The 25,930-nt window shown below is 40.9% G+C and overlaps 1 protein-coding gene across 2 annotated transcripts; it reads right to left on the bottom strand.

Moving 5' to 3' along the window:
• Positions 1–1,825: 1,825 nt before the first annotated feature.
• Positions 1,826–18,400, bottom strand: LOC104845404 (zinc finger protein 883-like). Of its 2 annotated transcripts, XM_064294214.1 has the most exons (5): positions 18,304–18,325; positions 14,440–14,529; positions 11,599–13,902; positions 9,199–9,325; positions 1,826–6,151 (listed from the first exon to the last, which is right to left on the bottom strand). In XM_064294214.1, the coding sequence occupies exons 4-5, from the start codon at positions 9,230–9,232 to the stop codon at positions 4,302–4,304; spliced, it is 1,884 nt and encodes a 627-aa protein (XP_064150284.1). In that variant the 5' UTR covers positions 9,233–9,325; positions 11,599–13,902; positions 14,440–14,529; positions 18,304–18,325; the 3' UTR covers positions 1,826–4,301. The 2 variants fall into 2 exon arrangements, with proteins under 2 accessions (XP_064150284.1, XP_064150283.1); XM_064294213.1 differs by lacking the exon at positions 11,599–13,902 and having other exon boundaries at positions 18,304–18,400.
• Between the last annotated feature and the right edge of the window lie 7,530 nt (positions 18,401–25,930).

The following is a 25,930-nucleotide window of genomic DNA, read 5'->3' as shown; positions in this document are numbered from 1 at the left end:
GAAAACTTTTCAGGACAATGAGAAAATATTTAAGAGCTTAACTGAGAGGTGAGAAAACAGACAAGAGAAAGGGGGGTTATATAATGAGAGAATTATACAAAGAGAAGGGATAAAACAGAAGAGGGGTAGGGAAATAGAGAGGAGGAAATATAGAAGGTAAAGGAGAAGAAGCTGGGATCATGGGATTTGAAAGAGTGTCAAAAAGAGGAATAAGGAAGAAAGGGCCTCAGAGAGAACATATAGAAATGACTCAAAGAAGGAAGGGTACACAATGAGAGGAATAAACAAGGGTAATCAGAGAAAAGAATCAGGGAGGACACAGAAAGATACAAAGTAGAAAGGGGAGGAGAAATGAGAAGGAAAATACAAAGACACAGAGTAAGAGAATATATGAGAGTGAAAAAGCAGTTAGAGAGGGAAAAAATGATAGGCAGTGAGAGAAAAAATAGCAAAAGGGGAAGAAACACTGAAGGAAAAAAGAGAAAGGGAAAACAGAGGAAAAGAGAAAGGGGATAAAAAGATGTTTGCAGGTGACACACGGACCTGAGACATGGAAGCAGGGATTTGGCTGGAGAGGGAATCAAAAAGGAATGTAAATAAAACGAAGATGCAAAGAAAGAGGGTAGCAAACAGAGCAGGAGAGACAGTGAATAGAGGATTGGAGGGTGAACTAAGAAAGGGGGAAAACAGGAAGGTAAAGTTGAAAGAAAAAAGCTGGGGAGTTAGAGATGCAAAATGATACAGAATCAGAGAGAAGTAAAAAGAGGATGGAGAAAGACAGGTGACTAAAGGAGAAAGGAGAACCACACAGGGAGAAGGACAAAAACTAAAAGAAAAAAAGTGAGGGAAACACTGAAAAGCTGGCAACAGGGAAACTGGAAAGGTGAGGAGAATCAAAAAGGAAAAAGTAGATGGAGCCAACAGAATCTAGGAGCAGTGTAGACAGGGTGTAAGCAGAGAGGAGGCTTAAGATGTAGCAAGGATATAAAGGAACAAAGAGAAATTGAAAGAACAAGAAAAAATGACATGAGAAATGAAATGTCTTAAAGGGAAGCCTATTCACTGATTATTTTCTGATAAATGTACACATGCTATAAAATTCTCCCTTACATTCTAAACACTTTGAGTTACTGTATCTTTATTATCATTCAGCTGAAAATATTTTCTAATTTCTTTTGTGATGGATTGCTTGGAATGTGGGTTAAAGATGGGAGGATCCAAATGAGTTTATCAGCTTAAGAATGAATAAACAGAATGTGGTGTTATCTATAAAATGGATTATTCAGTCATAAAAAGGAATGAAGTACTGATACACACTATGCAAAAGACCACATATTGTATGATGAGTTACTAGTACTTTAAATTTCCAGAATAGCCAAATTCGTGTAAATAAAAAGTAGCTTGGTTGCCAGGCACTGAACGAGAGAGTGGCCCAGTTGCAGTAATAGAAGAGATGATGATTATGGCAATAAAAATGATAAAAAGGAGAATACAGATTTTTTTTTTAACAGATACAAAATAAACATTCTGTTCCCCAGATCTCTGTATGAGATCTGCAAGGTAGCAACAGGTCTCCTACCTCCACATTCAATTTCAGTACATCACCTTGTACCACTCTAGTTCTCACTGAAGTAGTCAAAGGGACACTCTTCCTCATGTTTATACAGAACCTACTTTGTACCTGTCATTGCCCTATGTGCATTTTCATATCACAAAAGCCTCTGAAAAGCCCGCCAATTTATGTAGCCTCTAAATTTTTCACTGGAGTAACACACAGGAAAGAAATGTAAATTAAACATGTAAATTGTGTTAAATGTGTGTTAAAAATAACAGGACAAATTTTATATTAGGAAAAGGAATTTTACTACGATTGAAAAAGCATCATGTAACATACTGCTTAATACTGTAATCTCAAGTTGACATTTTTAAGCCTTTGAAAATTGGCTGTTTAGGTAAAATCATATTTGCCTTATAAGCACTTCCACACATTTTCATGAAGCTAATGTAAAAACATTAGGCATTTTATCAAAGTAGATTCCACAATCACTTTCAAAAATCATATTGTACAAGGATTCTATGTTTGCAGCAGGAAAGGGCACATAGGAAGATATTAAAAAACAAACCAATTGCCAGTGAGTCTTCCCACTCATGGTAACTCCGTGTTTCAGAGTAAAACTGTGCTCCACAGGATTTTCAATGGCTGTGCCGTTTTGAAAGTAGAGTGCCAGGCCTTTCTTCCAAGGTACCTCTGGGTGTATACAAATTGCCATCCTTTCAGTTAGTAGTCAAGTGCTTAAACATTTGTGCTACACAGGGACTCCTAGCAAGCTATTAGCATGAAGGAAATTGTGGAGCTTCAAGAGAAAACATTCTGTATTGTACTAGAGAATCTGACTCCACTTTTTGGTGTTTCACTACCGACAGCTTTTAAGGCTCAGCCCCTTCCTCTTCTCCTTCTGCCCCAATTGGGGCAAGCTGATAAAAAAGCCGAAATGTTCCCTACATTCTGGTGCTAGTGGGAAGTTCAAACCACATACATGTACTCTCACCCCAACTCTACCTCCTAACCACCAAAAAAATACAAGCCAGTCTTGTATTGCTGATCCCTCCAGCCACTTCACACCAGCTTGTGAAGCCTGCCCCACTCATATGGAATAAGCATTCTCATACCCGTTTGGTATGTGACATCATCATTCTGAACATCCAAACCAAACTTTGTCCCTGGAGTGATCACAACTGAATTTAAAGGAAAATGTTTGGGGAAGTAAAGATATAAAGTTCCTAGTTTATCTACATTGTGTATGCTCATTCTTAAGGCAAATTCACAAATAGTCATCTTTTCAAATGATTCCTGTGGGGGTGCCAAGGAGGGGAAAAATATTACTGCTTTCAAAGGAGAGGGAGAATATCATTTCTCCTCCATTATTTCTACCACATTAGTAGTGCCTAGTAAACTCTCATTGTGTTCTCAAGAAAATCTCAGTCTCTCAATTCTCTTAACCTGCTTTGTTTCTTGGTCACCTGGTACAGCAATCTTTTTCTGTAATTCATAGCGACCCTTTCTTACACCAGCAAATCTGAAGAGGGACCTGAACACAGTCTTATGTCTATCCTTCAGCTCTTCCCATTTTCTCATTCAAATTTACACCATATCTTAAATTCAGTGTCCTTACTGATCCCTTCCTAGAGACCATCACGCTGACACATAAAAGACTTCTGATAAATATTCTGTACATCAGGCTGAAAGTCAACAAAAGTAATAAATCATTTCAAGAACTCTGAAATAGTTGAACAAAAATACTGTCTAAACTGAAAATATTTGGACCTTTCTACAGATGTCCTTGTGAGTTTTGTCACCTATCATCTCATAGATTTTAAATAACATTGACTTTTAATTACACTGCTGAATTTAAAACCTTGAGTTGATTAATCCTCAAGGACTAGATGCTTAATTCCTTGCACTATGAATTCTCTGATGTGTAGTCCATTGTGAAAACCAGCTAAATGATTTATGACACGCTGATGAGTGTCATCAGCTGAAAGGGTTCTCTCCAGTATGCATTCAACGGTGTGAACACTTGATTAGATAAAATCACATCCATTTGTAAGGTCCCTCCCTAGTATGAATTATGATTCCTAAGGCTTGAGTTTTAGGTAAAAGCATAGATACACACAATTGACAATGTTCCTTTTTCATTATGCATTTTGTGATGTTTAGTAAGGTTTGCAAGATGTGTAAAGGTTTTGCCACACTTATTGAATTTGTAAGGTTTCTCTCCAGTATGGCTTCTCTTATGACTAGAAAGATTTGAATGTATGGTGCAAGATTTGTCACACTCATTACATCTGTAAGGTTTCTCCTTGCTATAATATCTGATGATCCCCAATGTTTTGGCTTTGGATAAAAGCATTGACAGGTATATTAGATTTACAAATTTCCATTTCAGTGTGTATTTTCTGATGTCTAGTAAGGCTTGAAAGATGGCTAAAGCTTTTGCCACACTCATTACATTTGTAAGGCTTCTCTCCAGTATGAATTCTCTCATGACCCAAAAGATGTGAGCATGTGATAAAAGCCTTAGCACACGTTACATCTGTAAGGTTTTTCTCCAGTATGAATTCTCTGGTGAATCTCGGGGTGTGAATTTCCAGTAAATACCTTGCCACATACATTACACATACATCGTATCTCTCTGGTATGGATTCTCTTATGTTTAATGAAGTTTGAGAAGGAACTAAAGTCTCTGCCGCACTCATTACACTTGTGAAGTTTCTCCTCACTATGAATTATCTGATGATACTCAGTGTTTGAACTCTGGGTAAAAGCACTGACAGATAGATTTACAATGTTCCTTTTCAGAATGTATTTTCTGATGTCTAGTAAGGTTTGAAAGATGGCTAAAGGCTTTGCCACACTGATTACATTTGTAAGGCTTCTCTCCAGTATGAATTCTCTCATGGCTCCAAAGATGAGAATGTCTGATAAAAGCCTTACCACACTTGTTACATTTGTAAGGCTTTTCTCCAGTATGAATTCTTTGGTGAGTCCTGATTTCAGACAGGCACCTAAAAGCCCTGCCACATACATTACATGTATATGGTTTCTCTCCAGTATGAATTCTCTTCTGTTTAATGAAGTTTGAGAAGGAATTAAAGTTTTTGTCACACTCGTTACATTTGTGAGTTTTCTCTTCATTATGATTTATTTCATGACCCCTAAGGTTTGAAGTATGGATAAAAGCATTGACAGATTTATATTTACAATGCCCCGTTTCAGTAAATATTTTCTTATGTCTAGTAAGGTGTGAAAAATAGGTAAAGGCTGTGCCACATTCATTACATTTGTAAGGTTTCTCTCCAGTGTGAATTCTTTGATGAATCCTGAGATCATACCGTTGCCTAAAAGCCTTGGTACACACAACACATTTATATGGTTTCTCACCAGTATGAATTCTTTGGTGCATTCTGAGGTCATACCATTGCCTAAACGCCTTGTCACATTCAATGCATTTGTATGGTTTCTCACCAGTGTGAATTTTCTCATGATACCAAAGGTATGAAGGAGTGACAAAAGCCCTACCACATTCATTACATTTGTAAAGACTCACTTCATTATGGAGTCTCTGATGTCGAGTAAGGGAATAATGCAGAGTAAAGGCTTTGCCACACTCATTACATTTGTATGGTTTCTCTCCAGTATGAATTCTCTCATGACCCAGAAGTTGTGAGCGTCTGATAAAAGCCTTATCACATACATTACATTTATAAGGTTTTTCTCCAGTATGAATTCTTTGGTGAATCCTCAGGTCAGACCTGAGCCTAAAGGCCTTGCCACATACATTACATGTATATGGTTTCTCTCCAGTATGAGTTTTCTTATGTTTAATTAAGCTTGAGAAGGAATTAAAGGCTTTGCCACACTCATTACATACATGAGGTCTTAGCCCAGAAGGAACTCTCCGATGCTTAGTGAGATTTGAGCTTTGATTGAAAGACTTCCCGTGTTCATTACACTTGTAAGGCTTTTCTCTAATGTGTATATTCTGGTGTTGTATAAGCACTGAAGGATCCTTAAAAACCTCTCCACACTTATCGCAAATATTGAATTCAATACCAGGAGAAATTCTTTGAACTGACAAAACTGGGCAACCATTGTTGATAGACTTCTCAACTTGACTGCATCCATAAATTTTCTCTTCAGTTTGAATTCTCTGTGGTTCAGCCCGATCTGACTGAAAGCTTAACCCAATTTTACTTTCAAAATATTTCATGTACTTTTCTCTATGGCCTATGGTATTTTTTAGTTTTAATAAATTTCTCATAAATTGATTTCTGTATCTGTAATACTGACACGCACTTTTTCTTAGAGGTACATTCTGCTTTAGAGGAAAATTCTTCCAAGATTTGTTATGTTGTTGGTCTTCTCTACCAGTGACATTGTTGTTATGCGATATAGTCACTCCTTCATACTTTATTTCTTTATATCCCCATTGACTCTCAAACTCATGCATATATTCTAGAGCTTCACCACAATCAAAATTCTCTACACTATGACTTTCATGCCCCTCAAACATCACTGCCTGGAAAAAATCTTCTTTATTAATGTTCTCATTTGGTGATAATTCCTGGAGCATACATCTAGAAGAGATATCTGAAAGATATAGAGAACCATAAGCTTCCTACTAATTAGAATTGGAGGATGAATATTTTGTATTAAAAGACATATTACACCAAAAGTAATTTTTATAATGAACAGTTATGAAACTTACCAGTCATGGTGTTCAAATATTTAGGAATGCAAAGGCAAACTGATTCCTCAATAAAGTAAGGGTGATTATACATCATTCAAATGATTTACAGGGAAGACTAATTTCAAACACTCTATAATCAAACCACTTAACAGTATGTAAACTTAAGTACTGAAAGAGATATCTCTTCTACCGCCACTCCAAAGTACACACTGACTGGCAGCAGAAATATGACAATCCCATATTTAAAGAATAATTTATCAGTTTCTCTCTGTTTTCAAGGCCAAGATTTCAACTATCCTACCACAATCCTGGAAACCCTGGTAGCATAGTGGATAAGAGCTATGGCTGCTAACCAAAAGGTCGACAGCTGGAATCCACTGGGCACCCCTTGGAAACCCTATGCAGCAGTTCTACTCTGTCCTGTGGGATCGCTATGAGTTAAAATCAACCCGGCGGTAAAGGGTTTGGTTTTTTTTTTTTGGTACTACAATCATATTCCCATATATGTGAAAGCATAACTTTTCAAGTGAAAACAATATGGGCGTATTTATGTATGCACAAATTCAATGCAATCAGTGTCACTGATTTGTACATTTAGAAATTGTTGAGATGGTAGATTTTATGTATATTTTCACTACAGTTAAAAAACCTGATTCCCCTCCTTCAAATTATATGAAATCAAGTTAAAAGTATTTCTGGACTAAGTAAACATAAAAAAATTATCTTCTCAAGATATTCAAACTTCCCAACTTAAAAATTCCCATCTATTTAATTGAGAAAAGTATACTTTAATAGTAGGTCCTAAGACAGGTGAGGAGCCCTGGTGACACTGTGGTTAAGTGTGCAGCTGCTAATCAAAAGGCTGGCAGTTCGAATCCACCAGCTGCTCCTTAGAAACCTTATGGGGCAGCTCTACTCTGTCCTATAGGGTAGTTAGGAGTCAGAATTGACTCAACAGCAATGGGTTTCGTTAAGGCAGGCAAAAATAGAAGTAAAAGGAATAACCAAGACTACCTTTTCACAAAATTTTGGAGGTTCTACAGGTTTCAAGAAATCTACTGCTGAGACATAACACTGAATACTCAAAAGGGAAATCTTTTAAAATGTATAAAATATTCACTCCTTGATCCTACAGTCCCACAAATTGTAGATAAGAAACAAAAACATTGAATGTCATCAAAAATATGTAAGTAATGATTAAAGTACAGGTTCATTTATGAAACATGAAAATTTGCAAGTAGCAGTGGGTTAAACTAAATAAATCGGGGTAGAGTTAAAAAACATACACATCACTCAGCTTTACAAGCTCCCTCAATCTGATGCATCAAAATCGTATTTGTTGTGCTCGCTGTAGCAGCACATATCTTAAGATTGTATTTGTTGAAGGAGAGTGAACAATGGTGCCCACATGGAATGAAGAGTGTGGCACGAAGAGTAGTTTGGTCAACGGTCTCACAGACATGAGGCTGTAAACTGGAAAATGTTCAATTCTTACAGCTGTGACTGCTGGCTCAAAGGGGGCGATTGTCAGTGTATTTGATCAACATTGTTACACTGCTTTCTCTCTAGAAATGCATATTTCAAAACCAAGTTTCAGAGGCAAAAATCATAAAAATTTAGGAGAATGTAAAATAAGGACGAACCAAGAGTTTTTTTTTTACATTCCCAGGCCAGGTAGAGAGCTAGGAGAGGGAGAAAAATACAACATGCGGGAGTAAAGTAAGAGGGTAAGATTTTGTGGGGTTCTTGCTCTGCCAATGAAAGACTGAGATATGGGATATGGTCTCCATGTAGAACTGCGGTTCAAAGAGAGGATCTCTGTGTTCACTGTCTTTACAGTAATGCTGAGTAACAATCTCAGATAATCCAACTCACTCTCCTGTTACACACATTCTTGAAGTTTGGAATGGCAGAAATGAAGAAAAGGCTGAGGCAGCAGACAGAGTGTTTGAGACGAAGAGTGTCTGAGATGAAGAGTGTCTGAGACAGTCCCCTGCAATTCCTGGGGACCTGGATGCAACAGAAGAACAGTTAATGTTCTCCCTCTTCTGAGAAGTTCTCTGAAGTATGTGAAATGGGAATGAGACTCGGATATGCCCTGGGGTCAGGACTATGGAGGCCTCATCCTGAGCTCTATGAATTGAGAAGTGAGGGTCAGATGGAATCAAGTACAGAAAGAGAAACCAAGGGGCAAGAGGACACCTTTGAAACAGCTCTTCCCATTCCTCTCAAAGCCAAGGAAGGGCGGTCACAGGGGCCAGATCACAGCATATACCGAGCCCACCCAGTGCCGTTGCATCGATTCGGACTCATAGCGACCCTATAGGACAGATATAGTTTAGGTCTCAATAATCACTTTTTGCCTTCATATCTGCTTGAGCTGGCACGCCACTGGAGCTGAAAGTTACATGTCTGAAGAAGAGAGTGATAAGTGGAAGGGAAAAAAATTTTCCTTTGAGAGCTCATAAGAAATAAACTTTTGCTTTCCCATATATGTCTCCCATTTAGGGAGTTTCCCAAAGATTATTTAATGGGTCTGCTTCCTCTCTGCCTGTTCAGCTGACAGATCTATAAAACTATTTCACAAATTTGTCTACTGCCTCCTTCTAAATGCTTTTAAGAAATATTTTAAGCATGCAGGTATTTGGCTCTTTCTCAACAATCAAAAGCACAGGGGTAAAATCAAGAAATCAGACAGTTAACAGTTTGCCATAAGGTCTGTGCTTACTCAAGCTCTGGTTTACTGTGAAGCAGGCAGAACATCTAAAGAAAGAGGAAGGCCAAAGTTCAGATGCCGGGTTACGAAGCTTTTTATTTCTGACTCAATTTCAGTCTCTGCCTTAAGAACAGAGATGTGAAACTACATCAAGCAAGACAGAGACTCCCAAATGAAAATACAAAGATACACAAGGGTAGATATCAACTTATAGGGGGCAGTTATCCTCACCAAGGGAGACCAGGTTCCTGTAGTTCTCCAACATCACGTCCTTATACAAAGCCCTCTGAGCAGGGTCCAGGCATGCCCACTCCTCTTGAGAGAATTCTATGGTCACATCTCTGAATGTCAACAGTCCCTGTAATGAAAGACACATTTCACTAAGTGGACAGGAGTAGTGTTTTTATTTTCCTGCAAAATGAAAGAAGGGCAGGGGTATAAGGATCAACGTGATTTAGCGTTTTGACACATCTGCCTAAGAAAATTCTGAGCAAAAAGTTATACGTCCCTAATTGTGTTTTATTATACTTTTCCAATAAAGGATATGAAATCCACTAAATTGTTGTGGATTTCATACTTTTGTGGACAATAAATATACAAATAAAAAAATTCAACACAGAGTCATCTATATAGTAGTGTTAGATGTTATGTTCTGTATAGCAAGTGACACTGAGTTTCTCAAATGGGCTAGAGGAAGAGTGATGTCTTCAGGGATGACAAAGTCCACTGTGTTTTAAAGAAAGGTCGGAATAAAAAAATTGTGATGATGTTAATAACATCGATGACTAAAATTTTTGAACACTAATGTGCAAAGCTTTACTCTAAATGCTTTATACGTATTAAATCATATGATGACAGAATAGACCAACAGAGAAAGATCTGTTCCCACCTTACACAGGAGACGACTGCGTTACAGACATTGTAAGACACTCAAACAGCTAATAAGTGACAAACCCAATACCTGAATCCATGTGGTCAGGTTTTAGAACTGAGTCTGAAAAATCAAACATTTAAGTAATGGATACAGCATTTAAAGTATGCTTAAAACAAGTTTAAGCCAAGAACATAAAACTGGAGAAAAAGGTCATTATATATTCACATATAAATAAATACACACAATTTGTTACTATTCTTAACACTATTAACTCATTGCCATTACAGTGTGGACAAAAATTGTTGTTTGGTGCTGTCAAGTCACTTTGACTCAGCGACCCCTTTTAAGAGAGTAGAATCGCCCCACAGGATCTTCTTGGCTGCAACCCCAATGGGACCAGACTGCCAAGCCTCTGCCCTGTGCAACTCTGGATGGCCTCAAACCACCAACCTTTTGTGATTAGCAGCTGAGTGCTTAACCGTTTGTACCACCAGAGCACCTTACACAAAAATGAATATCAAGAAAAACTTATTTCAATAATTAAAAAATGTAAAACTAATCTATGAAATGCTGAGGTGTCTTTTGTAAATCTCACAGGATTGCACACACACATATACACAAAAAGTTAATCGAAATAAGAGGCATTATCTCTGAATAACGTATTTTTTGGATAATGTTTCATTTTTTACCTTTGATCAAGTGCATTTCAGCACTTTTGATACAATGAAAATGCATACATCATACTGGATTTAGAATGTCATCACTATTATATATAAGGTCAGAAAAAAAAAAGCTATGCAAAAATGAAAAACATACTGAAAACTTTAATTCCAATCTCTATTAAATATATATATACAGGTAGTCCCTGACTTATGACAGGGTTCCGTTCCAACAACTCCATCATAAGTTGGCTCAGATGTAAGTCAAACACCTCATTTTTTTGTCTTTGGGGGTTGGAAACATTACATATAAACTAATGGATATATTTTAATACATACATACATACATATTACTAATGATAAAACGTAAACAAATATGGTGGCAAATGCAGTTCGTCATAATTCAAATATGTCCTAAGTCGGGGATTAAGTTGAGGACTACCTGTATGCAAAAAGGTAAATACAACTGTATCCACTTTTGAAAAGAAAAACAAAATGGAGGTGCTTTTCAAACTACATATGAATCTATTTATATATTATCTAAAAACTTAAAATGAATGAAATAAAACAGCTACAAAAAGTATATACAAAAATCTGAATTTATGGGAGATGTAAACATAATTTTAAATAAAACATTACATCTAAGCATAGCACAATATTTTGTAATCATGTAATAGGTGAGACCTTCCAAAGCAAGATTAAAAAAACAGATGGTATGAAGGAAATATTTGTTTCATCATTCAGTTAAAATAGATATCAAACCCCAAACCCACTGCCACTGAGTCAACTCTGACTCATAGTGACCCAAGAGGACCGAGCTGAAATGCCCCACTGGGTTTCCAAGGCTGTATATCTATGGAAACAGACTGCCACATCTTTCTCCCGTGGAGCAGCTGGTTGTTTTGAACTGCAGACCTTTTGGTTAGCAGTCCCTCGCTTTAACCACTGTGCCACTAAGGCTGCTAAAACAGATACCAGGACATACACTTAAAAATTAAACTACAGATTACAGAACAGCTTCCAAAATGCATTAAAAGAAAACCAAGCAAAGTATGAAAACCCATTTTATATATACATGTCCACAAAGTAGTAACTTACTCAGACTCACAAGTAGTTGGAATATGGAAATACAAAGAGTTGCCATTTTCCTCAGATTTTTAAAAAAATCTGCAAAGAACATAGGATGAAGATTAATACCAAGATTTGCTTAAATCACAGGCAATCTGAAGCCCTGTTTGCGCAGTGGTTAAGAGCTACGGCTGCTAACCAAAAGGTCAACAGTTTGAATCCAATGGAAACCCTACGGGGCAGTTCAGTTCTACTCTGTCCTATAGGGTTGCCATGAGCTGGAATCCACTCAGTGGCAATGGGTTTTAGGTTTGGTATTTGGTTTTGGGTGAGGGAGAGGAACAGCTTGCCAAAATCTATCAAAATATGAAATGCATCATACTTGAAGTCACAATAAATTTGCACATCCCCAAGGAACCCTCAGACATCTGCAGAGAAGTCAGTGTATCAAAGGCAGGAGGCAGCCACTGCAACGTTCTTTATAACAGCCAAAAACGGTAAAGGCCTTGTTATGGATTGAGTTCTGTCCCCCTAAAATGTGCACTGTAAATCCTAACCCCTATACCTGTGGTTATAATCCCATTTGGGGAGTGTTTTCTTCGTTATGTTAATAAGGTAGTATTAGTACAGCATGTGTCTTAAATCAATCTCTTTTGAGCTATAAAAGAGCAGAATAAGCAAGCTGCAAGTGAGCACAGATGAGGGGAGACAGATGCCAGGCCACATGAAGATCACGAAGGAACAGAAGCTGAGAAGAGACAAGGACCTTCCTTCAGAGCCAATAGAGAGAGGAAGGAAGCCTTCTCCTAGAGCTGGTGCCCTGAATTTGGACTTCCAGCCTCCTAAACTGTGAAAAATAAATTTCTGTTCATTAAAGCCACCCACTTGGTGGTGGTATTTCTGGTATAGCAGCACTAGACAACTAAGATAGGTCCCATGTGTCTTCATTAAGAGAATGCTCTACTGAGGACCTAAAAGTAAAAGAGCAAGCTAGTTTATTCATGTGAAAGCAACTCCAAGGCACAAGGTGTGAACATTTAAAAAAAACTGCAGAACAAAATATCACAACAAAACATTCACTATAGTTTTTTTTTCCCCCTAAAATTATACAACGTACAAACGCATTTAACAAGACTTACACTATTGATGCATAACTGACATCAGCGGTTCTGGATGGAGGTGGTGAGTGATGGTGGTGCATATGACAGGGAAGAGTGTTTTACTTCTCAGTCCCTACTATATGGAGTTTTATGATAAAATAAATATATCTTTCATGCGATGCTTAAAATATTTAACAATGGTGGAACCAGAATATGGTTCCGCCCTCTCTGATGACAAAGAAAGTTCTGTTCCTAGGTCTCGGCTAAATTAAAAACATTTTTACCGACAATGTCCCTGCACAAACACCAGTCTCTGTGCGATAGATGTGCTATCAAGGATTTAAAGAAGCTCCTACTTTTAGACAGTTAGGTTCACTTAATATTTTAAAACCAATTATGGATTAAACACCCTCTATGACTGATGTCTGTTTTTGAACTTCCCATTATATTCCAAATTAATAATATTTTGGGGCAGGAGACACACTGATTCATTTGTTTAGATTTGGATGTATTATAAAATCAGGTAAAGCAGGTTTCCCATTATAAGTCTTCTCTTCCAGAATTTTCAGCTGTTCCTGTAGATTAATATAGCACATAAATGTAGGGCTTCTTTAATGCTGGTCCACGGACAGCTGACAAAATAAATGAATAATTTATAAGGATCGGCACAAAGCAGGTTTCTATGAGGCAGAGGTTAGAGGCGTCCCAAAAGTCCAACTGTTCCAAACTGCTGTACCATTCCACCATCTCTACCATCTACTGCCCCTCCTCCCCTCAATACCCTCCCTCCCATCTTTGGGTTCCATAATTCACTGCAATATCTCACAGAACTCACGAACTGTAATAACAGTTAAGCGGTTTATTAGGGAAGTAATAGGGTGGAACTCAGGATCGGGACCAGTTTGGAAGTAACAGGAACAACTTAGGGCACAGTTCCTTGATAAGGTCAGCTTCTTCTCGCCCTCTGCCAGGCTCTGCTGAGGGCCATCTTGGGCAAGTGTTATACCTCTCAGCTCTGTGGGCTGGCAACCCCCACTGCAGCCATCTTGTGCTGTTTGTCTTCAGCTGTCTCCACGTTACAGCTCCTCTATTTCCTGGATCTAGGAAGTTCTCAGTACAGGGATCCTGGGTCCAAAGAACACGCTCCACTCCTGGCTCTTCCTTCTTGACAGCCATGAGGTCTCCCTTTCTTGCCTCTGGAATGGCTCATTTTAAGCCTAGCAGGATGGCAAAACTGACCAGTCCCCTTGTTAGGATTCCATATACTATATTTGCATGGTTCCACTTCGACAAGAGTGCCATGCACCTTATTTACATTATTAGCAAGATATCCAACTCTCATGGTGGGCCATAATCACCTCATTTGCATAGTCTCCCTCAGTCATTTGGTGGGAGTTACAAACACGATGGCTAGAAACGCCATATTAAGTAATTCACTACACCACACAAGACACCCAGACGCGGCCCCTAAAGTCTCCCTGCTGTCACCCTCTGTGTCGCCACAGGGCCCACTTCCCATCTCCCCCAAAGGCCTGGTGCTAAGCCCTTCCCATGATGCTGCCCAGATGGAACCTCTTCACAAGTCCCATGCTCCTGGTTCATGGTGAGATGAAATCTGTGTGGCGGTGAGAGGGGACTGAGGAAAAGCCCTGGGTGGTGTGAGCGAACGTATCAGGCAGGACACGACGGAGTCAGAGGAGACGAGCAAATTGTCTGGACAGCATTTCAGGAAGGACAGGACAGAGCCACAAACTGGGAATATGACTGTTACCTGGGAAAAAGCCATTACAGATGCCTCTTCCTTTTCTCCTCTTCCTCCTGGCTTCACTCTCAGGCAAGATCAGTCTTTGAGAAGTCAATCCTGAGTGTGGAAAATATGCTGGTAAAGGGTTAGAATCAATATAGCCAACTTATTGTGCCATAACCGCACACACACGAAGGTCCTCATCATGGGGAAATCCTTGTTGCCCACCATCCCACAATGGACTCAGGGACAGTAATCTCCTATATGAAGACCAATGGGTGAGTTTATTGCCCTCTCGTCCTGCTGGAGCCCACAATCCACTGCAGCAGGGGCATCTGGGCTGGAATGACCTTTCCCTTCAGGTCATAGACCTGAAGATGGAGACTGTACCTCTTCCAACGGAGAGAAAACAGAAAAATAAACTTAAAATAACCAATGGAAAAGACCATTTCTGGTAAAGATAATGGAACGGAGACAATAAAACCTGGGAAATCTGATAGAAACTGCGTGGTGAAGGAACTTTAGATAGTATGTGCAGGGGAAGGAATGGTCATCTCTGAGTCTAGACCGGAAGGAGGATAAAGAGCCAGAGCCAGGATGACTTAGGGACACAGGTAAGAGCAAGGACGGAGATCTGACACGGAACAGGTTTTTGTGTCTGGGAGCAGAGAAGGGGTAATGTGACTGGGGCAGAGTGAGTAATGCGAAGAGGGTAAGCTCCCAGGATGATGGACACATGGGCAGAGCCCCCCGTATACAGGCCTCAGTGAGGAGTCTGGATTTTGTCCTGAGGGTGTTGAGAAGCCATGGAGGGTTCCCCGCCAGGGAGTGATGTGATCTTACTTCAGATTCACCTCTGATGAATAAAGACACCTCTGAGAGATGGTCTATTTCTGAACCAATGTCCCCCACCTCCATCCTACTGTTTTGTTTTTTTCTCCCATTTTTGGAGGACTGAGACTCACTTAGGGCACCTGGATGGTACAAACAGTTAAGTGGTCAGCTGCTAACCAAAAGGCTGGTGGTTGAAGCTCACCCAGAGGCATCTTGAAAGAAAGGCATGGCAATATGCTTCTAAAAGGTCACCCATGAAAATCCTATGGGGCAGTTCTGGTGTGATACACATGAGGCCACCATGAGTGAGAATCAACTCAAGGGCTACACGTTTGGTCTGCGTGTTTTGGGTTGGGATCCAATTAAGGCTCTATTATGACTGGTCACTCAGAACTGCCACACACAAACACACCCAATGTTTCCCATCATTTTGGGAAGCACTATTGCTCAGATTCAGAATTCCTGGTGTACTCCACACCTCCATGTTGTATTTAGGCAGACTGAAGCCCAAAGTGTGGGTCACTTCACCAAGTTATCCTCAGGAAGTCTGAGTGAGCAGAGTGGCTGTAAATGAATTTTGAAATGGTGGCCTGGATGAAGCAGTAGGCAAAGTGGTCACTATCACCCTTACCCTTAAAAATTCCAGGACCTGGTTGGGCTGGCATATGTTTTGGTATATATATTTTCAGAATAACAAACAAAAAAAAAATTCCAGGGCCACTTTTCACATACCTGAGTAAGAGTAATTTCCCTTTCATGGTTTTAATCACATTATCCCAAGCAACTAATTCCTCATTTCTAAAAAATCACAATAAAATATATAAAAAAGAAAAATAAAAAATTACAAACACATAGTTACTGGTGTTAAACATTAAAACAGGGTTAGCTATGAAGATACGCTCTGAGCAAATTTCTTCATCGTGAATAGATGGGCTCCATTGGAACAAGGTTCCTAGTCAATTTGGGCCACCCTGCAACATTTGTATGGAAAGGACCACAGGGACTTGAGGGGGACATCTACTCAGTAGCTCACTGTTTTAACAGATAACATAAAGGAAGAAAATCAAATATCAGACCAACTGGTTAATACAAAAATATTACTGTTAATATAAAAAATATTGACATCCTTCCCAAATGTACATTGAAAGAGTCTAAATTTATTTACTAGGTATCAAACAATGTTTCTAATATGAGAAAGAACAGAAAGCATACAGGCCTCATAATAGGAACCGGACACACTAAACTTAAAAAGGAAACCCACTGGGAAATTAAAATCTAACAAATCCAGGGGTCAATATTAAAAAAAAACCTGAAAATATATCATATTTAGAAAAGAATGGCATGAGCATCTGAATACAGGATGCTACCAAAGCTGATTTCAGAAGTTGATGATTATTTACAGAATAAAGCTGAAATTCAGTAAATTAAGATTTATCTCAATAAGCCTGAAAAAGAATACTGAATTAAAAGTAAATCCACACACACAAAATAAACCTCAAATTTATAATGTTCCTTTTAAAAGGCATCATGTAGTGATAGAAAATCAGTAATTTCTTGCCCCATTTCACCCCTCCATCCCCACTCCATCCCAGGAAAAGGGCAGGGATGACCCAAAATTGACACAAGTCACTGTCCTCTGGCTTAATAGCAGTTGTGATGGAAGTCACCTTCTGATGCAAATAATGATAAAATGCCCAATTCTTGTAGACAGGAGTTCTGTAATTCTCATCTGTATAATTTAAGCAAATTTTAAATTAGATTATAAAGGGACCAGTCTATACATCACAATGTAATCATCTGTAAACCATCAACTCCCGACTCATTCGGTTGGGTGTCCCTCTCTACATGTGTCTCCCTCCCTCACCGTGTCTTTCTCTTTCTTCTCTTAGTTTCTCATTTCCTTCCCTACTCTCTCCTCCCCTACTTCTCCCCTTCCCTGCCCTGTTTCACCTCTTGTTGCTCTTTCCCCCAACCTCTCTGATGGACCCGCATCTGTTTCCCCTCTGCTCTCCTTGTTACACACCCGTTCTGCCCCCACTCTCTAGTACCCCCAGCTTGCTGAGTTCCCTTTCTGCTGTTCCTCCAGCGCCCCTGATCTGTGTCAACCTTACACCTCTTTTTGTCGCATTACCAAGTCACTCTGTCTGTTTTGGCTCCAACTCCTCCTTCCTCTCCCCTTTACTCTGTCTGAAATGTCACCCCCCACCAGTCAACCTCCACTCCTACTGTAGGCCAAGGGCCCCCTTCCCCCTCCTATTTTTCTCTCCTTCATCTCTCTGAAGATCCCTCCCCCTCTTTTTTTTTTAGGTTTCTATTTTCTTGGCTTATTTATTCTCCTTCACTTTTACTGTCTCTTAGCAAGTCCCTCCCCCAATCTCCATGTTCCCAAAAAAACCCAATGTCTCTATGTTGCCATCTGTTTATGGCTCTCCTTCATTCTTTTTTTCTCTCTACTTCTACTTCTCTCCCAGTTGCTTTCACAAGGATGGAATGAGATGCCCGCTGCCTGGGAAGAGCACACCTTCCAGGGGGTGGGACTGGGGACGGAAGAACATGGGATGTCCCAAGACACACCCGTAACCCCGCTCCCACACGGAAGTCAGGGAGGAAGCGATTACTGCGAAGGGGAGGTGGCGGGATCGGCCTGAGGAAACGCGAGGACGGGGTCTCGGAAAGGGTGGGGGTCTCAGAGCCCCAAGACCTGGAAGACGCAGGGCTGGCGCCACACTTCAGGGGCGATATTAGTGTGTGGGGTGGGGCACAACAGTCGCATATCCATCTCCCGATGAGGACTTTACCCGGCGCAGGACGGGCGCGGGTCAGGAAGGGTTTTAAGCAGGAAAACAACTCAGCAGGCGGTGTCCTCACCGCTCTAGGTAGAACGGCCGAGATTTTAAACCGAAACCGAAGGGGATGCCTGGCCGCCGGAAGGCCGACACGTCTCAGGCCGTGAGAACGGCAGGTGCGGGGACTTTAACGTCCGGAGAGACCCCTGGGCCGGTTGTGGAGAACGGAGACCGCAAAGAGGAGGTTTAAACCAGAAATAAAGAAATTTACCTCAGGGTGACCTTCACCTGCGAAAACCGCGTCTGCGTTTGCAGTAAACTGCGCAGGCGCCCGGCGGAGAGAGCCCACCGGCAGGGGCGGGGCCTGGGCGGGGCCAACCGGCAGGGGGCGGGGTGAGGAGATGGGCCACGTCTGGATGGAGAAGAAAGCGGGGTGGCCCGGGGGGCGGGGCTGGACCTGCGCCTCCCTAAGTCGCCCTCCCGGGTGTCTTTATTTTTCGGGTTTGGAAACCTTTGAGTCCCATTAGTGTCGTGTGGAGAAGAGTGGCTCTCTTCCTGTTTTGACTTAATATTTCTTACAGTTTAAGGTAAAAGCTTAGAGTTGTGTGGGCCAGTGATGTTGGAAGCTGCGATGTTTCCCTCTTAACAGATTGAAAACATTTTCAATCGAAACTTTTTGCGAGCAGGTGGAGACTGGTGAGTAATGAGTGAGGCACCGTTGGGGGCGCTGAGACCTCGGTGGTGGGTCCAAGCGTGGAAGTGGCTGGATCTAGGAGCTGCAGTTAAATTTGATGTAAGCCGTTTAATTAAGAAAGCACTGGTGCTGTCTGTGTAGGAGATGCAAACTGAAATGTGAGATGTGTGAAATGCAAAGCTGCAGTTTCATCCTGTTGCCCCATCAGTGCATTGTTTCCATTTCTGTCTCTCATGCAACTGGGAGGCGACACTCGCCTTGTGCTCAGTTCCTAAGACTTTCCTAGGACAAGACCTTGGGTGTGCTGCCTGGAGGACTACCCTCCATAATTTTTAAGGCATCATCTGTGAGTGCCCATCTACTATGAAGTATTTGTGTCTGTCAGATCCCTATATGTGGGAGATTTCTCTCCAGTTAGAATTATTTGAGGAGACTTTTGGATAAAAAAGCCTATTCACACGTATTACACTTTTAAGGTCTCACTGCAGTGTACATTTTAGGATGTTACATAAGCTTAAAGCATTGGTTGCAGTCTTTGTGATGTTCATCACATCGGAGTTATGTGATATTAGTAGGGAGCCCTGGTGGCGTGCAGTGATTAAGAACTTGGTTATTAACCAAAAGGTTGGCAGTTCGAATCGACCAGCCGCTCCTTGCAAACCACATCTGGCAGTTCTACTCTGTCCTATAGGGTCCCTATGAGTCAGAATCAACTTGATGGCAATGGGTTTGGTTTATTTTTTTAGTAAGGCTTGAGCATTGCTAAAAGCTTTGCCACAATCATAAAATTTGTAAGATTTAATTCCAGAATTAGTATTCTGATGATCTCCAAGGATTGAATTTTGGATGATAACCTTGCCATACATATTTTTAAGGTTTCTCTCAAGTATTTACTTTCTGATGTTCAGTAAAGCCTGACTGTTGTTTAAATACTGTAAAAATGATGCCAACTGTAAAAATGGCATGGCAGCAGCATCTGACCTTCTCTAACTTCACAAGGTGGAAGAAGAATCAAGATCAGCCCAAGACCGATTTCTATGAGGTGGAAATCAAACATGCCTCTCCACTCTTCAAACTTTTTACCATTTCTGACACCAGCTGTTCCTCCCACGGCGCTGTACTCTGCTGGGTTTGATAATTCATTGCTGTGGCCACACAGAACTCACAGACCATACTCACAGTTATGGGGTTTATTAGGGAAGTAACAGTTTATAATTCAGGATGAGGGACGACTCAGTATACAGTTCTTCAATCAGGACAGCCTCTTTTCAGCCATGTCTGCAGGTAGGCTTCTCTCTGGCCGTCGGTTTGGCCTCTGCCCTGCTCTGGCAAGTATTACAAAGCTCTTTAGCTCCACCAATAACTGTGTGGAGGTACCTCACTGCCAATAAGCCTTAGCCTGAAGGTGCTCAGCTGCCTCACTCATGGGTGGGCAAGCCCAGCTCCACTGACAAGTGCCTGGAGGCATCTGACTCAACCAGCAAGTCTCCTGCTTGAAGATGCTCAGCTCTCACCCTCTGTGAGCTGGGAAGCCCACCGTGCCGCCTCCTGCCAGTCTGCTGGTTCTGCTGCCTTTGCTGCTGTTTCTGTGCTGCTGCTTCTAACCGGTTCTCACTGCCTCTGGTGTTATAGCTCCTCCCTCTGTCTGTCTCCCTTTATGCCTAGCAGGATGGCAAAGCTCAGGAATCCCCTCATTAGGGTTCTGTACACCTTATTTGCATGGTCCCACCACCACAAGGGTGCCATGCACCTTATTTACATCTTTAGCAAGCTATCCAATCCCCTTCCTGGGCCAGAAACACCCCATTTGCATAGTCCCACCCAGCCATTTGATGGGGTTATAAGACCATGGCAAGAAAGGCCATATAAAAGTGATGCATCACTCTGCAAGTACATTGCCCCACTCAATATAATTTTAAGTTCTCCCCCAGTAGAACTTTCTAAAGATCAATGTGGATTCAGTCTGTCTAAAGACTTTCCCTATTCATCACACTAATATGTGTTCCCTAATATAGGTTCTCTCTTTTTTTTAATCAATAAAAAATGGGTCCAAATTCTCCCATATCTATTGCAAATGTTAATTGTTGATACTAGAAGGGCTTGTCTCAAATTGTGAAACCGAGGAAGCATCCTGATAGATTTCTTCACTTGGTTACATTTAATAGACTGCATCTTCAGCTTGAAATCTTTACAGTTCAGACAGATGTGACTGAAAGCTTAGTGCAGTCCTATTTTCAAATAATTCCATACATTTCTTCCTTCATAGATAATGCTGATTTTGAGTTTTATCAAAGGTCTAAGAATTGTCATCTGTTTGTACTCTTGATTTGCTCTTTCCCTTACAGAACACTGTTGTGTAAAAGAAACTGACCTCAGGTGGAAATTATTTGAGAATTTTTTATGTTCTGGATTTTTCCTCCTAGTGAGAATTTTGTTATAGGGCACTATTGGTAGTCTCTTTCAACATGGCCCTGCCGCTTCTCAAACTGACTTTTATTGCCTCATTCTTCCCTGAAATAAATATTACTGAAGTAAGACCTTGGTGTCTTTACAAGCTCATTGATTGAAATGCTTCTCTCATCTGTGCCCTCAAAAGGGGATAACTTCTTGGCCTTGAATGTATTTGAGATATTTGAAATATATACATAAAAAGAAAATTAGGCCTTATAGTAGGTATTCTTGGAAAAATAAATATTGCATATTGGAAAGCTCATGTTATACCAAATGTTATACATGTCATGAGCACAGAGTTATGAAACTTCTCAATCATTACCTTCAAACCAAAGATATATTGCAGTAACAAAGGTAATGGGATCCTCAACAAAGAGAGGGCGATTATGCATTACATGCAATAGAAACTATTTTCACGGTAACCCAACTACAGAGTTTCAAATTCCCTATCACCAGATCATTCATGTAATGTATATTTACAATATGAACCAAGGCAGAGAAGGGATTTTTCACAGGTACATAAAAAACACCAATTTGTAGTGATATATGTGTCTTATGTTTGACGAAATTCGTACCTTAACACATTTACAGGAAAATTACTGTATAAAAACACGATTGCCAAAATATTGCACTTTATACTCCAAATAAACCTTCCTCAACAAACAGCTAATGAATAACCTAACTAAGCAACAATTTAGATTTACAAAACAAGAAGAGCATCAAAAAGTCAAGGAAAACACAATAGCACACAGATGTAATGGTAACAAAATATCCTAAAAATCTATTTGAGTATGTTTTCTGACAATATAGAAATTAAAATAGAAATCAATAACAGATATCTGGAAAATACCCAAATATGTGGAAACCAAACAATCTACTTCTATGTAAACCACAGATCAAAGAAGAAGTCTCAAGGCAAATGACAGAATTTTTTTAATTAAATGAAAATATAACATAAAACTTGTGGGATGTAGCCAAAGTGGTGCAGAGAGAAATTTGTAGCAATAAACGCATATATTAGAAAAGAAGAAAGGTGTCTAAGTTATCTAGTGCTGCCATAACAGAAATACCACAAGTGGATGGCTTTAATGAAGAGAAAATATTTCCTCACAGTCCAGTAAGGTGTAAGTCCAAATCAGGGTGTCGGCTCTAGGGAAAGGCTTTCTCTCTCTATGGGCTCTGGAGGAAGCCTTCCCTGGTCAAGGAGCTTCTCAGGCACAGGGACCCCATGTCCAAAGGATGCGCTCTGCTTCTGGTGCTGCCTTCTTGGTAGTATGAGGTCCTCAACTCTCTGCTTGCTTCCCTTTCCTTTTATCTCATGAGATAAAAAGTGATGTGGGCCACACCCTAGGGAAACTCCCTTTACACTGGATCAGGGAGGCGACCTGAGTAAAGATGGTGTTACAATCCCACCCTAATCCTCTTAACATAAAATTACAATCACAAAATGGAGGACAACCACACAATACTGGTAATCATGGCCTAACCAAGTTGACACATATTTTTGCGGGGACACAATTCAATCCATGACAAAAGGTAACCTAAGTTACCTAGGTAACCTAAGATTCCATTGTATGAAACAAAAAAGGAGCAAATTAAATCTCTGGCAACTGAAGAAAGGAAATATTGAAGAGCAGAACTTATTGAAATTGGAAAAAGAAGAAAAATCAATGAAACCAAAAATGGTTTCATGAAAAAGTAAACTCTCATCAGAGTGACCAAGAAAGATGACACAAATTACCATTATCAGGAAAGAAAGCAGCAGCATCACCAGTTCCCCCCGCCCACCACACACATAAAAAGAATACTAAGAGAATATTATGAACAACCTGACGCTCTTAAATTGGACAACTTAGATGAAATGGGACAAATTCCTCGAAAACAATGGTCACTCATGAAGAAATAGTAACGTAACCTGAACAGGCCTTTATCTATTAAGGAGGCAGAACTCATAGTTACAAACCTTCCAGTAGAGGAAACTCCAGACCAAGATGTTTTCACTGCTGAATTTTACCAAAGAAATATTACTGTGGTGCAATGAGCTCCTTTATGTGGCCTTTGGCCTTGGTTCTTGAGAAAGACAGCTTAGGAGATTTTTCCCTAAATGCTGAGTTGTTACCTTTGCCCTAGTCCTTTGGACAAGTTGGGGGACCTCCTAGGGTGTTTTCTACCATAGGCAGTTACTTTTGCCAGGGTAGCAGCCAGTCTGTGCCAGCAGAAAACATACTTTTGTACAAGACCTTAGTTGACATCTTACGGTTAATTGCTGATTGGTTGAACTCTGATCTGGTGATGGAGGTCCCGCCTCATAACTGTTGAGGACTGGGATATGTATATAAACGGCTTAAATGCAGAGGTTCTGAAGGCCTTCTGGTTGACGGAAGCTAGGAGGGGAGTATGTCCTTTGGGAAACAGCGGCCCCTCCCAGGCTGGCAAAAAAAAAAAAAACACAAAGCTGCAGCTGAGAGACCTGCCAGATAAGATGTGGGCTGGCAGAGAAGCTGAGACCTGTGGGAGCAGAGTGGTCCCAAAACTACACTATGAATTGGGCTAGTTAGCAGCAGAGCAGCCAGTGGTGAAGAACCCGACAGCAGAGAGGCTCTGGCAGAGAGCTGTTGCTAAGAGAGCAGCAGCTGAGAGGGCTGAGTGTGCTGCAACAATGACTATGAGCTGGGCCTATAGCTGCAGAGAGGCCAAGAGCAGAGAGGCCTGATGGCAGAGAGCAGCTGAGGGAGCTGTCCTGGTCAGAATCTGTCCTGCACTAAGAAAGGAGAAATGTGTTCTCTACTACCAGGATCCTTTCAAACCTTAGCACACTCTAAGCTCTTACCTTAAATTGTTTGAAAAATTAACTTAAAGTAGAGAGGAATCAGTTGTGCTAAACCGAACACCACAGAGATGGAAAAAGATCCCAAAGCGAAGAATCACATACTGTCAGGACAGACCAACCTGACAATGCCCAGGGGAGGAGGGTTGGGGGTGTCCCAGGACGTGCACCCTTCAGGGCCCACTCCTACCTTGACTCCATGCGTACCCCACCTAGCCCCCTGTGCCATCCTGGCCTCTAACCCAGCCTCGTCCGTTGGCAGCCCCAGCCCCTTGTCCCACCTTGTCCCCCAGCACTGGCAGTTTCCCAAACACCCGTAGAGGACTGGGTACATTCAGTGACTGAGATTCTGTTTGTCTCATCCAAACTTGAGCTTTCTGGTCCCCCAGGCACTTGTCCTCCACACTAGGCATCTGAGGGCCACTCTGGTCGACAAAGTCCCAATACCTGCTTGTCTGTCATGGTGTCACCTTGAGATGTTCCAATCATTGCTCAGAAGCTGGGTCTGCATCCAATTCTAGTTAAAATTGCTGAGGCCCTCCCTTCCCCAACCTTTCTGCCTTGGATCCCTGCAGACACCGCCTGCTTAGAACCCTTCACGGATTCTCATACCCTCCCGCTGCCCTATCCCAACCATGCCAGGTAAAGTCCTCACGTGGCACACGTGTTCAAGTCCATTGCCTTGTACCCTCCCCACCCCCAGGTTTGTTCCCAAGATTCCAGTATGAGATTCGGAGGGTAGCAACAGGTCTCCTGCCTCCATATTGGATTTCAGTGCATCACCTTGTACCATGCCAGTTCTTTCACTGAATTAGTTAAAGGGACACCATTCTTCATGTCTATACGGGACCTACTTTGTACCCGTCATTGCCCTATGTGTATTTTCACATCCCAAAAGCTTCAGAAAAGCGTTTAGATTTATGTACCCACCAATATTTTCACCAGAGTAACACGTGGAAGAAATGCAAATTAAACATAAATTGGGTTAAAATGTGTGGAAGAAAAAAACTGTAGGGACAAATTTAAGAACACTTTTTTCTATAATTGAAAAAGACTCATGTTAACATTTTGCTTAACACCATAATCTCAAATTGCTATTTTTAAAGCCTTAGAAAATTTTCTCAAGATTATTAAATCATATTTATTGCCTGATAAGCACTTCCACAGTTTCGTGAAATTAATGTAAAAATATTAGGCATGTTATCTAAATAGATTTCACAAGCACTTTGAAAAACCATACTGTGTAAAGGGTCCTATGTTTCCAGTATGAAAGGGCAGGTAGGAAGATACTAAAAACCAAACCAGCATGGTGACTCCATGTGTTTCACAGTAGAACTGTGCTCCACGATGACTGTAACCTTTTGAAAGTAGATCACCAGGTCTCTCTTCCAAGGTGCCTCTGGGTGGATTCGAAACACTGACCTTTCAGATAGTAGTCAAGTGCTTAAACATTTGTCACCCAGGGATTCCTAGCAAGGTACCAGCATGAAGGAAACTGTGCAGCTTCAAGAGCAAATATTCAGTATTGGAGAATCTGACTCCACTTTTTCATGTTTAACTACTGTCATGGATTGAATTATGTACTCCCCAAAATGTGTCTATCAGTTTGGTCGGGCCATGATTCACAGTATTGTGTGGTCCTCCATTCTGTGATTGTAATTTTATGTTGAAGAGGATTAGGGTGGGATTGTAACACCCTTACTCAGGTGACATCCCTGATCCAATGTAAAGGGAGTTTCCCAGGGGATGTGGCCTGCACCACCTTTTATCTTACAAGAGATAAAAGGAATGGGAACCAAGCAGAGAGCTGGGGGACCTCAGACACCAAGAAAGCAGTGCCAGGAGCAGAGCTTGTTCTTTGGACCTGGGGTCCCTGCGTGGAGAAGCTCCTAGTCCAGGGGAAGATTGACGAGAAGGCTGACAGAG

This window comes from Loxodonta africana, chromosome 11, assembly GCF_030014295.1.
Source record: "Loxodonta africana isolate mLoxAfr1 chromosome 11, mLoxAfr1.hap2, whole genome shotgun sequence".
NCBI lineage: Eukaryota > Metazoa > Chordata > Mammalia > Proboscidea > Elephantidae > Loxodonta > Loxodonta africana.
This window is presented reverse-complemented; position numbering and strand designations above follow the sequence as displayed.

Excerpts from the sequence above, each read along its gene's own strand:
- LOC104845404 (XM_064294213.1), bottom strand. Across the intron at positions 6,152-9,198 it reads CAGGAACCTGGTCTCCCTTG|ATATCTCTTCTAGATGTATG; the intron begins GTGAGGATAACT and ends TATATCTTTCAG.